Source organism: Bombina bombina, chromosome 3 (genome assembly GCF_027579735.1).
Source record: "Bombina bombina isolate aBomBom1 chromosome 3, aBomBom1.pri, whole genome shotgun sequence".
Lineage (NCBI taxonomy): Eukaryota > Metazoa > Chordata > Amphibia > Anura > Bombinatoridae > Bombina > Bombina bombina.
In genome coordinates, this window is record NC_069501.1 from 632,817,258 (window position 1) to 632,833,064 (window position 15,807).

The following is a 15,807-nucleotide window of genomic DNA, read 5'->3' on the forward strand; positions in this document are numbered from 1 at the left end:
TCAGAAACTCTCCAAAATAAAACAAGTCCTTCCAGTCCATCAGAAAATAGTTTTTCTTATGGTTCTCAAATGATTTTGCCCTGTAGTACCTCATCAGACTTTGTATTGACAGCACTCACCAATGATATTCCAGTCCAGAAAACAATGGACACCACTTTCATCCATTTTAACAACTATTAACATCTATTCCTTGTTTTACAAAAATCTTATAAAGTATTGATACTTGTAAATAAATAAACACATTCACAAATAAAATGTAATCATCAGTGTATTGAAAATGAAAGATTACAAACAAGTGGTTGGACTACATATATATATATTTATAGAATATTAAAAAGAAGAAGGCAACACCACCATAGTGCACAATCAATAATGCAGGTAAAAGCCAGCGCTTTACGTACTTACAGGATTACAGGCACTTGAGAAGTGCTACAAAGGCTTCCTGGACTCTCAAAGTCATCCAGACAACTTTTCCTGTATTCTCCAGGCCAATCGAACCTCTATTCGGCTGCCACACAAGGGATTCAGACCAGGTGTATTAGAACAGCTGCAGTAACCAAAATGTAACTTTCCCAGCTCCGTAAATGAAATCCACAAACTCTGTGTGGTGTTAACAAGCTATGCTGGTATACGGAGTATAAAATATATATAAAATTATGCTCGTGGAAAAAGTCAAATATATTAAAAGACTTTAATCTTAAAAACATAACGTTTCACGTTTGTTGAAGGCTAAACCTAGGTTGGCTCATATGCTAATTTTTAAGCCCTTGAAGTCCGCCTCTTATCTCAGTGCATTTTATTAGCTTTTCATCGCTATACAGTGCTATTTCATGTGTACTATATAGATAACATTGTGATCACTCCCTTGGAGTCAGCACTAATTGGCTAAAATGCAACTCTGTCAAAAGAACCAAGATAACGGAGCAGTCTGCAGAGGCTTAGATACAATGGACAGCGGTAGAAATATTGTTAATATAATAATGTTTGTTATGAAAAACTGGGGATGGGTAATAAAGGGATTATCTATCTTTTTAAACAATAAAAAGTCTGTAGTAGACTATCCCTTTAAAAGAGAATACTTACCTTAAAGGGACAGTCTAGTCCAAAACAAACTTTGATTATTCAGATAGGGCATTTCATTTTAAAGAATTTTCAAATATAGTTTATCACCAATTTTGCGTGGTTCTCTTGGTATTCTTAGTTGAAAACTTAATCTAGGAGGTTCATATGCTAATTTCTAAGCCATTGAAGGCCGCCTTTGATCTCAGGGCATTTTGACAGTTTTTCACCATTAGGAGGGTGTTAGTTCATGTGTTTCATATAGATAACACTGTGCTCATGCTCGTGGAGTTCCTAGGAGCAAGCACTGATTGGCTAAAATGCAAGTCTGTTAAAAAAAAAACTGAAATAAGGTGCGGTTTGCAGAGGTTTAGATACAAGATAATCACAGAGGTAAAAAGTATATTAATATAACAGTGTTGGTTATGCAAAACTAGGGAATGGGTAATAAAGGGATTATCTTTTAAAACAATAAATATTCTGGTGTAGACTGTCCCTTTAACCAAAAGGCATGCATTGCTTTTCTTGAAAGCATCAGTTACCCTCTGAATGTGAGTTCATTAATTTCTCAGATGACCAGAGAGATTGCCGATTACCCAAGTGGTAAATACTTTTGCATTGAGCTAAAAACCAGGATATGATAAGAAAAAAATATATATGTCAATGTGATATATATATATATACAGGTATATATGTGTGTGTGCATTTGCAAGTGAAGTGGAGTGCTATACTAATGTGCGCCTGTAAAGGGGCAAATTTGCCCGTTTACGGGCCCACGTTAAATAACCAGCCTTTACAAGTGGCTGGTTAATGTGACTGCGAGCTCGTGGTTTTACTTTGCGCTAATTGCAACTAACCAGAGGTCAGACCTCGGGTTAAAAATTAAAAGTTTCCCCAAATGCCCCCAAAATAGAGAGTACATTACAGTACCATAAGAGAAATATATAATCATTTTTATTTTCTTTAAAAAAATAAAACTGCACGAAGCAGTTATAAACAGGTTAAATTGAGAGGATGTGGGGTGTGTTTGAAAATAAAAACGTCACTTTAAGTGTCTTTAGATGGAGGTCAAGGGAGGACTGTGTTTTCTCTATAAATATATGTGTATATGCTTATATAGATAGATTTATTTATTTATTGCTGCCCAGCGCTGCACGATTTGCCCGATGCACTAGGTGGTTTTCTGTAGCTGCCGGCATGAAAATAAGGCTCCCATTGGAAGCTATGGGAGCACTTGGCTTTCGGCATTGCGCTGTGTTTGTAATACCAGCACACGTTTACATGCAATGGTATTACAGAGTGAAGTGCAGATATTGCAAGATACTTTATTTTTTAACAAAGAATGCCAAAAGAACTAAATAAAATTGAACATAGAGGTAAATTGGATAGTTGTTTCAAATTCCCTGCTCTGTCCAATACATTTAAGTTTAATTTTTACTTTACTGTCCATTTAGAATCAATTAATAAAAGAAAATAAATACATTTGAATATAAAAAATAAATAAAATTATTTACATACGTAAGCGCAATATTGCACTCCTCTCATAATCTGGCCCTAAACAATGAATTCTATATTTCTCGGTTGTATTGCATGCATAGAACTGTATGTTTTCCTTTAGTAATTGTGATTTCTTTTCCTTTTCCTACAGAAGCTCTTTGTCATTATAACTTTTAGCAAGCACATAGTGGAGCAGATGGTTTCCCTAATCGGGTGAGTAATTGTCCAGTTGACTCATTTACTTATCTTACAACATGAACAGCAGCTTATCCTCTCTGTTGAAAATGCTATCATATATTGTGAAGAGGCTTTTATCATGTGTGGAAAAATGGGATACTGATTATCTACATTTTCTTTTTTCTTTCAAATGTTAGTATTGTAACTTCATAAGGTCACAAGTTTCCATTATGCTGTACATCTTTTTTTTTTCTTTCTTTATAATAATCTTGACTGAAATTAACATACAGCAGCTCATGACACGTTATTGCTTGTTGAGTTTATTTTCTCTCCATAGTTCTACCTTAACCCCACGAATAAAGTTGTGGTGCAGGAGTTAGGATTCCCAGCTGCGGTTATTTCAACTCTTATGCCGCTCCTTTTCTCAGCACATCTTGCTATGTGTCATTATGTAGTCATACCTGTAAAAACATAGCAAACTCACAAAATACACCATCGTGGGTTATGGTTTAATACTTTACACAAGCAGCAATACAAATAGAATCTTAATTAAACTTTATGGGAATATTTGTAGATTTTTTTTAAAGGGACATGAAACCCAAATTTGAATCAACTATTAAATTTACTTCTATTATAAATTTTGCTTAATTCTCTTGGTATCCTTTATTAAAGAAATCACAATGAACTGCTGGGTGCTAAATGAACACATTGTTAAGCCAATGATAAGAGGTTTATGTGTGTGGCCACCGATCAGCAGCTAGCACCCAGCTGCTGAACCTACCTAGGTATGCTTTTCAACAAAAGATACCAAGATAACTAAACAAATTCTTAAATAGAAGTAAATCGGAAAGTTGTGTAAATTCATATGCTTTATATGAATCGTAAAAAGTTTTGGGGGGTTTCATCTCCATTTAGGCTTTTTCAAAAATAATTAGATTACATCCCATGTTTTCTTCTTAAACGGGAAGAGTCCACAGCTGCATTCATTACTTTTGGGAATTCAGAACCTGGCCACCAGGAGGAGGCAAAGACACCCCAGCCAAAGGCTTAAATACCTCCCCCACTTTCCTCATGCCCCAGTCATTCTTTGTCTTTCGTCTCAGGAGGTTGGCAGAGAAGTGTCGGAAGATTGAAGATAGTCTCTCATGGAGAGTTGTACTCTTCGAAATGGGGCTGGAGTTTTAAGTAATCCTGCCAGCCTCTCAGTGAGAGCATGGGTGAAAGTTAGAGTCCGGAGATGCAGGGAGAGTCTTTCTGCGAAACCATCCCGACTCATATTAACAGCTCATTTGGCAATCTGCGTTGACGAGTTTCGGTGCCTGCCTTTATTCACTCAAGTCCATGTCATAAGCGAGGCTACTATTTTTCACACTTGAAAGGCCGTGTTCCTGTTCCACGGCGTAGATTCTGGTAAGATCGTTTCATTTTATTTCAATATATGACTAATGTTAAACAAAAGAAGTCAAGGTCCCAGTGGGACTCCTTTATCTTATGGAATCAAGGGTTAATATCTCCTGAGGGGGTTTACTGAACAGGGGGGACTGTAATCATGTTTATGTGATTTTGTCTGCTATTGTGTAGTGATACTTGGGCTCATGGCTTTTCGGACATAACGGCCTTACTTTATCTTTTTGCGCAGTCCTAGGAAGTGGCATGTTTTTTTGGCTTACACGATGCATCTCGTGACCGGGTGTGGTCATGTTGTATTTCATTTCCGCACATTGACCGAGTGACGACGGAGAGAGTCTGTTCGTTAGTTGTCTGGTTCACAGGAGGTGGTGAGTGCCTCAGCCATTGGAGGTGTAAGGTGCGTTAGTGTTTGCCCATAATTGCAAACTCCAAGTTATGGAGGATTCTGATATTTTTTGGAGACGGATATCTCCGATTCGGAGAACACGTCTTGCGAAGAGTATGAAATGGCAGGGTTATCTATGCCCAATGCCCATCTGTTATGTTCCGATTACCGTTCTAGAGTACTCTCTTCCCCCGTATCAGGGAATTTAGAGTGCATTGAGCCATCCACCCCTGAGGGTTCCATGTCCCGGGAGGCGCGTGCCCCAGAACCTTCTTTTGCTATGCAAAGCAGTCCTATGGCCGTTACTCCTTCTCCGGAAGGCGGCTTGTTTGCTCCAGAGGTTATAGCACGGTTCCGCTTGGCCATATCTATGGCGCTGGCACATTTATCTCTCCCTAATGAGGTATTTTTAAGATACTGTCCGTTTTCTGTTAACCGGGGGTTCGTCGGGCATGGGATCTCCTGAGTCAGTTAGACCTTCTGGGAAAGCGATGGCCTCTGAGCAATCAGGGGCCCCATCTTCGAGGCCGGGGTCGCCCATCGACCTGGCGGGGGGTCATTTTGCCTTCCGTTATAGGCTTGCACGTCTTCGTGTTTTGTTAAGGCATGTTTTAGCGGTGCTGGAGGATTCCAGCCCTACTGGGCAGAGGGATCCTCGGTCTTCTGTGCCGGACGACAAACTGGGTTAGACGTGTGGGGATTAAGCTATCTCCTTATCGTCTCTGTTTTTCTTTCTTTTAGTATCTGTTCGAGTTCTGAGCTTGGGCCTCTAATCGGCTGGTCCGGTTGGTGTGCCGTTTTTCTTGGGCGTTCACCCTCCGGTTAGGATATATTTGATTTGTTTTAAGAAGCTCAGGTCTGCTATAATTTTCCAGTTTGGGAATATTCTTTTCTCTTGCGATTTTGTGGTCGCATGCACACTTCCTTGAAAGCTGCGCATTTTCTATATCAGAACTTAGTTATGATTATAGTTTGTTTTCTATCCCTCTGGGCTTCAAATTTTTTTTTCCTTGGACAGTTTCAGGTGTTCCTTGTGCCAGGCAGGTACTGGTCGGGCGCTAGCTGCTATTCCTTAAGGTTTATGTCACCCACGTGGTGCCGGTGTGCTGGTTATCCTGTTGGGTGTCGTGTCGTTCACTTTATTGGAGTGTTCATTTTATATTTTATTTATCCATTACTTGAGGCAGTGTTTTCGTTTCTTTTATGTCAACTTGCTCCTCGTCCTCGATGAACAGAGCATCGGAGGGATTGTATAGGTCCTCTGACGTTCCTTATGTGGGGATCCATCTATGATTCCTCGTGGGTTCTGGAGGTTTCGCTCAGAACCGAAATTCTCCTTTCCCAAGGGGTTTAGAGATTCGGATGACCACTGGACAGTTGGGGTACCAGTTGAGATAATGATTTTTATTTCAATCTTGGTATTTTCCGAGTGTGTTTCATTGTAGCCTAGGTGCAGGTGCCCCCATAGTTGTTGGGACTGATTTTTCCCTTCTTGAGTAGTCTGGTCATCTGAGTCCGGGAGTTCGGATATGTCCGTCTCTCCCCTTTTTCTGTATATTGCACGCTCTCATAAGATGGAGCGCAGGGGTTGAGTTTCTCCTCCCTTTTTCACTGGCAACCGCCTCTGATCCACTTCTCAGTGGGAATTGTGGGGTTGCACATGTTATTCCTGGTAAAGGATTTCCGGGAGGCTGATCCTGTGGGGATCTTTGACTCTCCACCTAAGAGCCTAGTGGGTCACGTAATTGACCACATGGCTAGGGTTGTGTGTTGAATCCAGCTATTGTGGCATGTTCTCCGTTTTATGGAGCCCTGTCCCTGGTAAACTCCGGGGTCCCTGGACTGGGAGTGTTGCACTCAAACCTCTAGGAGCCCTTTATTTCTGGGGTTGCAAGCGGAGGGTCCAGGGTTCAGATCCACCTACGGGTGCGGATTGCCATCTCGGAGGCCTGTCTAGAGGTCTTTCTAGGTTTCTGATCCGAGTCTCTTGCAAGTGTCCAATGTTCAAGAACATTGGGGTGTGCTAGGTGCTACCTAGAGTGCCCTTCTCTGTATGAGGTAACTTGGTGTTTCCTCAGGAGGTACGGCCTGTCCCCGGTTTTGGGGGTCTGGCTTGGAGCCATGTCTCTTGTCTGAGATTTTGGGGTCCGGGTCGCTGCGCTCAGTCCTGGGCGGTTTAGTTTCAAACTTTGGGGTTTAGAACGTTTTTCACTCTCATGGGAGTTTTGGTATTTACCTGAAGGTTAGTTTGCTGCCTTTCAGGTGGATCTTCGGTTGTCGCCAGTGGCAACTTTTGCATTTAAGACTCGAGATTATTTGTCTCGACTGAGCTGGTAGTAATGTCCGTTGGGTTATTATGCAATGGTATTGTTTTACCATTCTCTTTGGTTTCTTCGCCTTTCCTACGGCTGGGGAAGTGGTCTCCTTGGCTTTATCCTTTTGGGGAGGATTTGGAAATATTAAGTTTCCATGGAGACCCTGAGGGTCCTTATCTTCTCGTTCGAGGATTCTTTTCTTCCCTCCTTGCGTGTGGGATGTCAGGGGTCTGGCTCTGGTACTAGGGTATTGTGGTAGCTCTGTGCCCTATCTTCCCTTTTGGGATTGTTCCTTCTTAGAGACTGGGACTGTGTATGGTTTTCGTAACCCGAACATGTAGAGCCATGTATTCCTGATGTTTAGCTTTGCTGCATAGCAAGTGGAAGGTTTGCAGTTTGAAACCAGCGGCAGCTACTTGCACTTGGAATGTAGCTGTAGAGCCAGCTGTTGTATTCCTGATGTTTAGCTTTGCTGCCTAGCAAGTGGAAGGTTTGCAGTTTGAAACCAGCGGCAGCTACATGCACTTGGAATGTGTACTAGCAAGCTGTATTTTTCTGTCATGGATTTGTGGTAGATTGCCAGCTGCTATTAATTGGTCAGAGGGTTTTCCAATGGGTTGTTTCCTCTTAGGACCTCCACTCTCTTTGGAGGCAGACGTTACAGCCCTTTCTTTGGCTTGGGTCCGTTTCTTGGAGGGGAGGTTGGGGATCCGTCTGCTCTCTTGGGTCTGACTGTGTACTTTTGTTTTCCTTGTTATCCTCCCTGGTGGGGGGGTTCACGGGTGTTCCTTCCTCCACTGGTTGCATTGCTGCTGGTGTTGGTTGTCTTCTGGGATCTGGACTTTCCTGGTCGGGAGTTACCATCAATAATTCGGCACTCTCTATGGGATGGGGTCCCATGCTGACTAAGGGTCAGCTCTGCTGCCTGGGAGCTGGAACTTGCGAGTTTCTGTCAGTTAGGGTTCTGTGTTTCACAGAGCGCCCTCTTTTTCTGCTCGGACAGTTGTTTTTTCCATCCTGTCGGTGAGCTCTGTGTTTTTCCTTCGGTCCTGATATAGGTTTCCTACCTATATGTGGCTAGTTTTAGCGGGTTCAGTGGGGAGCTCGTGGCTTCCTTGGAGCACCATATGTTTTATGGTGTTGTGTCAGGGGATCTGTGGAGGGATTTTAGTTCTTTCCTTGGGTGTGTGTTCTGTAACAACCTTTGTTTCACTTTGTCTTGGGTTTTTTTACCCTATTCTGATGGTCCTTTGGATCTCCTTTTGGGTACTTCGTTCTCCCCTTTGGGGGTAGGTGGAGTTGCTTTTCCTTGGGTTAAGTTTGCGCGATTTGGGAGCCTTCGGGACTTGGCTCCTTGGGGGTTTTGTGCTCAGTGGAATCTAAGGATTTTGAGTGGTCTCCAGCACAGCATGCAGGTTGTTTATCTGATGGGCAGTTATTTCTGTTTTTCAGTTTTTATGGGTAATTTCAGGCTGTGGTGCCCTTTCGAAGGGACCGCCTTTTGTACCCGCCCTTTGTTTGCATTCAGTGTCCTCTATAGCTTGGGTATTGTTTTCCCAAAAGTAAGAAATGCAACTGTGGACTCTTCCCCTTTAAGAAGAAAAACTTAAATTTTGCTTACCTGATCATTTTCTTTTCTTCTGACGGGAAAAGTCCATAGCTCCCCGCCCGCGTTTATCAATGAGGCAACTGTAATTTAGTTTCTTCTTTTGGCACCTTTTTCACACTGATATTTCTCCTTCTGTTCCTTGTTCCCTCGGCAGAATGACTGGGGGATGAGGGAAGTGGGGGAGGTATTTAAGCCTTTGGCTGGGGTGTCTTTGCTTCCTCCTGGTGGCCAGGTTCTGAATTCCCAAAAGTAATGAATGCAGCTTTAAGCATAATTTGTTTTTTTAGTATGTGAATTTTTTTAAATGCAATTCTTTACATACAGATACCAAGACTAGATTTTCACACAGTGATATTTCATTATCATATTTAATCATTATAGTCTGCCTAATCGCCACTTTCTCATCTATAGATTCATAAATAATCTAATATTAAAATAAATTATACCATATAGGATGACTTTAACACATATTTAGTAGCTATTAGTTAATACAATTGAAATGTAAATTGTTCTTTGTGAAAGAGATACGTTTTCAACATGCACAAGAAAATGAATATTATACAGTTGTTCTAATGGCTCCATTGTCTAAATTTCACATTAATACCAAATGCATCCTATTTATTTATTGGAAAGATCTGTTAGTTGAGGAACATTCAAAATTTAGGATTTCAAAAAACAATATGTTTCTGTTTTTTCCTGTAATTCTAGAACCAGGTGAACATAAATTGGGTGTTTTATATGTACAAAGAAGCATATCAAATGATATATCCCCTTTGTAATACCTGGTTAGTCATGTTATTTCTATTATGCCATTTTCAAGCCACAACTATAATTCATTATTTACAGTGCATCTATCAGTTTTCTTCATTTTAATCTGAGTATTTTATTATTTTTTTATTATTTATATAGGGATTAATAGATAAAATTATTATTATATAATGTCCCATGGAGAAATTCCCTTTTGTAGCCTCTTTTATTTTCCTTCTTTAATGTTTGTATGATCTTCCTGCATTCTGTACCTGATATCTCTAGTTGCTGTTGAGTTCTTTACTAACCTGTCCAAATAGATTTTAATGTTGAATTTTGGGATTACCTCCAGTTAGTAAATTTAGCAACTGTTGAAGAATCTAGGCAAGGTCTTCACATTATTATTTTTTTTAGATTTAGGTGCTAGCCCACAATATTAAGGGCATGGCAATTATTGTGTTTATTTTTTATTTTAAAGATAACTTCAGTTTGCTTCTTTTAAAATATTAGACTCCTTTTACGACTGATATACTTCCAAATCTTATAAATATGTTCAAATTACTCTCCAAAATACATGAAATGCCTCGCTACAGGCAGATATACACTGAATATGTTTAAATATAGGACCTTAATAAAGTTTATTGGTTGTATTTATCTTTAAATATACTAGATATGCATTGTGTGTCCCCTGATGGAGGTTTGATATTAAAAAACTTGATTTGGCTAATTGGCTATCATTAAAATAATTAATACAATGATGCCCTCATTTTTTAGCTTTGGGCTTGCTTCCCAAAACCCGTTTTATGCCACTAAGCCAGACCTCTAACCAGATTCATGCACCATCAAGACCTTTATACTGACTATATGCCAAAATACTAGAGCTTAGACCAGATGCACGCCCTGTTTGCTGCCAGTTTTATTTATTGGATTGGCTTATGAGGTCCCTTGTTGAGGGTAAGTGAGTGATCAGCAAGCATAACTGTGAGATCCTTTCCATGCTGATCCTGCACTACATCCAGAACATGTGGCAAATGAATTAACAAGGATCATCTTACATACTGTGGTTGGCCACCCTTATACCGGGGAGGGGGACAGGGCTACACAACAGGTACACTAGTTGCAGGGGGGTAGTTTTACAGAGTGGCAGATGCAGGAGAAGGTGTCAACCTGTCCCAGGGAATTACAGTATTGATGTGGCGTTGTTATTTTCTAGCCATGACTATGTGATGCGAGACAGGTGATGATTGACAGTTTCTTCCTGCTGTATCTTTAGTATGTGTTTATTCCTGACTTTTTGCACAATCTTAGAGCAGGATTTATCAAAGCAATTCTCCTAAAATTGTGCCTATAAATCTGCATATGACTGAATCCTCTGATTTATTAATGCAACTTGTGACTAAAATTGGGCAAGTCCGAATATACATTCCTCTCACTTCGTTCACATTTGACAAAGCGCACCAGTGCACTTAAAAAAGGGTTACATTTGCTCATTTTAGTCGCATTTCCTAGAGTCCGCCTTAGTTTGACGCCCAGTTACCCATTTATAATTTTTTGCGCCTTTTGTAGAACGCAAAGTTCTCCTACAAATACGCGCACTATAGTTCTGCATAGGTACTGAGGAGAACAGCATTAGAAAACATCATGTCCTTGAGCTTGTGTCGTGTTAACATCTATTTCTGGTGGAGAACGCTCTGATTCTAGCAGGTCTATCTTTGGCTAGTTACATATGACAAATATAGAATTCAAAATAGCTTCACAAAGACTGAAAATTCTATAAACAATTTGAATGTGTTGTGGTTACAAAGGGTCATTATTAAAACAGTTAAATGAAAAATGTATTATGTTAACATACATGATAGTCTCACTAAAATTAATGCACAAATTTGCCCCATGTAACACGGTTTTCAAATGATAAATCAAGAGAACTTCCTTTTTTCACCTAGAGAAATTCATCATAATTCACCCCGCTCACCTTCCATACAGCACAAATATGTGCATTTTTTTGTTAAAGTTGTGCGCACCGGTATGCCTCTCCAAGGAGCGAGCTGCAGAGAACTCTGAGGAGAATATAAAGGAGAATTCTCCTAGCCCTTGATAAATCTAGCCCTTGGTTTCTTCCACATCTCCCTTCTCTTTTCTAGTGCCTCAGTATGTTCAATTTCTCCTGCTGTCTTTGCATGTAGTTGACACAATTGTCTCTGCTTGTTTCCCTAATCAGTTCAGGTCTAGTGCTTCTCTGTATGTTTCCAAATCTTTTTCTGCTTGTCTGTCTTCATATTTTCTTCTTAAAGACACGATGAGTCCACGGATCATCTTCATTACTTATGAGATATTCACCTCCTGGTCAGCAGGAGGAGGCAAAGAGCACCACAGCAGAGCTGTTAAATAGCTCCTCCCTTCCCTCCCACTCCAGTCATTCTCTTTGCCTACGTTAGTGATAGGAAGAGGTAAAGTGAGGTGTTAGATTAGATTCTTCAATCAAGAGTTTATTATTATAAGTAATAAGTAGTGCCAGAGTGTGCTGCTTTGTTCTAGGGTGTAGCCGTAGTCCATATCAGTCTCTTCAGTAGAGCTTTTGGTGGCTTTAGAGCAATGGGAACTTGTGGGACATAATTCTCACTGTGCCTCCTATATTGATGCTGCCCTACCTTTGGAAAACCTGAGAGACTCTAACTCAGAAATTTCTCTTCATCCACAGGCCCATGTGAGAGATAGGACCTTTCAAGCCTGGATTCTGCCTTGCTGCCAGGCAGCATATGAGGTAAGTGCTGACTTTTTTTCTGGGGGAAGAAAAGGTCTCAGAAACAAAAGGGCACTTTATTTATTTGAACAAGCCTCATTATTATTCTCATAGTCTCCCCTTAAGCATAGGGGACATTGGGGCAGCATTACTGCAGACACTGGGGTTTATTTTATTATTGAGTTCATGAGACAAGCCGCATTATTACTTCCATAGTATCCCCTTAGGCATAGGGGACATTGGATCAGCGTTACTGCAGGCACTGGGGCTTACTTTATTCATTGAATATGAGAAGCGGCATTGTTACTTCCTTAGTCTCCCATTAACAAGCAAAGGGGACATTTGGGAAACGTTACAGCAGTTTCTGTTATTGATATGATTGGTTCCACATCTCCCAGCGGGTTGGTAATTTCAGAGCCGACCGGGAGATTTCCTTGGCCACGCCCACGATGAATGGAGGCTTAGTAAATAAGGAGGACACTTAATTTATTGTGTACATGGCTCCATTTGAGAACATAGGGGACATTTGGGCTACGTTATAGCAGTTTACTAATATGGTTGGTGTCACATCTCCCTGCGGGTTGGTAATTTTAGAACCGACCAGGAGATTTCCTTGGCCACGCCCATGATGGGCGTAGTGTAATTTTGCGCTCTTTTTACTCACTATGAACCAGTGTATTTAAGGGCAAGTTGCTTCTACGCATGCGCATATTATTGCTGCACATAGTCTCTAAGAAATATTTAATGCATACTTTCTCTGGAGATCATTTGTACAGGAATGTTAGTTTCGCTACTTTTCCTGCTCAGAATACATTGGCACCTCAGCAGAGTGTTGCTGCGGTGTAGGGATTTTTATTCATTCATTATTATTCATTCATTTTAAGCATGTTATCCCAATAAAATAAAATAAAAAATTTTAAAAAAGTACAGTTTTACTCTTTAAAGAGACAGTAACATTTTTAGATTTTTCTGTATTTCTAATAAAAATGTTATCTTAAGGTCAGAAACGGACCTAGAGGCTTATAAGGTGTCACTTGTTCACTATGTATAATGCCAATGTGGAACCACCAACCTTTTTTCTGTCCCTCATGTCTTGAGAGGTTAAAATTTACTCTGAACCAACATTTTCTAATAAGGATGCTGTTTGGGAATCTATTGACAATGCTCATTATATATCGCAGCTTTTGTCCTCAGATATTCCACAGTTTACCGCCCTCACATGCAGTGCCCTGCGATTCCTCTCAAGCTCCTGTTGGAGTTACTTTAAAGGACATCGCTTCTCTCATGTTTTTTCTGCAGTTTCAGATGCGTTGTCTGCTTTTCCAATGTTGCAGGGAAATGGTAAGAGGAAAATCAGTCATTCAGTAAGCGAGGTTAATTCTGACGCAGTTGTTGCTTTTTCTGATGCCCCCTCCCAGAAGCCTGTGGAGGAGGATACGTAGTAGCATCTGAAGGTGAAATTTCAGATTCCGACAGTGTAATTCCTCTTGCTGATACTGAAGTTGTAGCCTTCGGGTTTAAGCTAGAACACCTCCGGCTGTTACTTAAGGAGGTTTTAGCTACATTGGATGACAGCGACTCCACGGTCGTTGTTAATCCTAAGAAATCCAGTAAGCTAAACACATATTTGAAGGTACCTTCCTCGATAGAGGTTTTTCCGGTACCAGACGAGCTTCTGAGATCATTGCTAAGGAGTGGGAGAGACCCGGGTACCCCTTTTTCTCCATCTCCCATTTAAAAAAAAAAAAAAAAAATGTTTCCCATAGCCAACTCAGTTAAGGAGGCTTGGCAAACAGTCCCCAAGGTGGTAGGAGCTGTTTCCACCTTAGCTAAGAGAACTACTATACCCATAGAGGATAGTTGTGTTTCTAAAGATCCTATGGACATAAAATTAGAGATTACTCAAAAAGATGTAGGTACACCGGGGCTTACAATGGAAGCCAACTGTGTGAATTGCTACCGTCACTAATGCGGCGGCATATTGGTTTGATGCGTTGCTATCTGGACAGAAACTCCCTTGGATCAAATCCAAGATAGAATAAAAGCTCTTAAATTGGCTAATTCCTTTATTATGGATGCTTCCCTTCAAGTTATCACGTTGGGAGCAAATATTTCTGTTTTTCTCTGTCCTAGCTTAGCTTAGCTGTCTAGCAAGCAGAAGGTTTGCAGTTTGAAACCAGCTGCAGCTATTTGCACCTTGAATGTGTGCTAGCAAGCTGTTTTAACAAAGGCTAAAACCTTGGTCTGCGGACGTATCATCTAAGTCTAAGCTTTTAGCGATTCTTTGCAAGGGGAAGACCTTGTTTGGATCTGGCTTGACGGAAATAATCTGATATTACGGGAGGTAAGGGTCATCTTCTCCCTCAGGATTAGAGAAACAATGCAAGAAGCCTGCTATTGCATGACATCATGATGGGCATGTCTCTGATCCGAGATCGGATCTGGTGGGGGCAGATTTTCCCTCTTCGCTCAGGCTTGGGTTCGGAGGATCCCTGGGCAATAGAAATTGTGTCCCAGGGATACAAACTAGAGTTCAAAAGTTTTCCTCCCAGAGGCAGGTTTCTGCTTCATGATTATCTGTAGACCAGAAGAGAGGAGAGGCATTTTTACTCTGTATAGAAGTTCTCTCCGACCTGGGAGTGATAGTTCCTGTTCCGATTCAGAACAGGGTTTGGGATTTTATTCCAATCTGTTCGTGGTTCCTAATAAAGAGGGAACCTTCAGGTCTATTTTAGATCTCTAGAGTCTAAACAGATTCCTCAGAATACCGTCCTTCAAGATGGAAACTATTAGTTCCATTCTTCCTTTGATCCAAGGGGGTCAGTTTTTATGAAAAAAAGGTGTTTTTAAAGGACGCGTATTTGCATGTTTCCATTCTCAGAGATCATCACGAGTTCCTGAGTTTGGTTTGTCTTGCTGGACTAACGCTTCAAATTTGTGACTCTTCCTTGCGGTCTTGCCCATAGCTCCCAGAATTTTCACAAAGGATCTGGGATTGTTGTTGGTGGTGCTTCAGTTACTGGACATTGCAGGGGTGCCCTATCTGGATGACATTAACAGTCCAGGCACCAAGCAAGATCCACATGGACATTGTGTTATCTTCCCTACGATCTATCGGGTGGAAGGTGAATTTGGAAAAGAGTTCCTTATTCCCTACTTCAAGGGTACCTTTCTTGGAAACCATAATAGATCCCCTATTAATGAGGATTATTCTGACAGATATCGGGCATAACCATTCTGGAGCAGAGAGCATTCTACAATGCTCCTCTGGTCTGGCCCAGTAAGCTTCGGTCCAGTTTATCAGGACATAATGTCAGTGGTTTACTTCATGCATTAGGACGGAACGAGGGTTTCTTAGCGATGACGGAGGTTTCCAAAATGATTCAGTTGGTGGAGACCCATTTTTGTTGTCTGTCGGCAATCCACATCCCAGAGGTGGACAACTGGGAGGCAGATTTTCTGAGCAGACAGACTTTTTAGGGGGAGTGTGAACTCCATCCGGAGGTGTTTTCCAGTCTGATCCTCAAATGGGGACAGCCGGAATTGGATCTCATGGCATCCAGGCAGAATGCCAAACTTCCGATGTACAGGCCAAGATCCAAAGCTCCTCAGGCGGCGCTGATAGCTTCTCTGGCGGCCCCTTGGTCCTTCAGTCTATGATTCTAGCCAAGCGAGGTTTTTCTGACTCAGTCATAGACATTTTGATTCAGGCTCCTAAGCCTGTCACTAGAAAGATTTATCACAGGATTTGGCGTAAATACCTTTATTGGTGTGAATCCAAGGGCTACTCCTGGAGTAGAGTTAGGATTCCTAGGATTTTGTCTTTTCTCCAGGAAGGATTTAAGAAAGGTTTTTCTACAAGTTCTTT

The 15,807-nt window shown here is 41.1% G+C and overlaps 1 protein-coding gene across 4 annotated transcripts in view; it reads left to right on the plus strand.

Annotated features, from left to right (window-relative positions):
* Nucleotides 1–15,807, plus strand: part of VMP1 (vacuole membrane protein 1) — a 551,238-nt gene that overhangs the window by 492,110 nt on the left and 43,321 nt on the right. For all 4 annotated transcript variants that reach the window (XM_053707328.1, XM_053707326.1, XM_053707329.1 and 1 more), the window contains exon 10: nt 2,708–2,769. In XM_053707328.1, the coding sequence (XP_053563303.1) occupies nt 2,708–2,769 (62 nt within the window). The remainder of the gene's footprint in view (nt 1–2,707; nt 2,770–15,807) is intronic.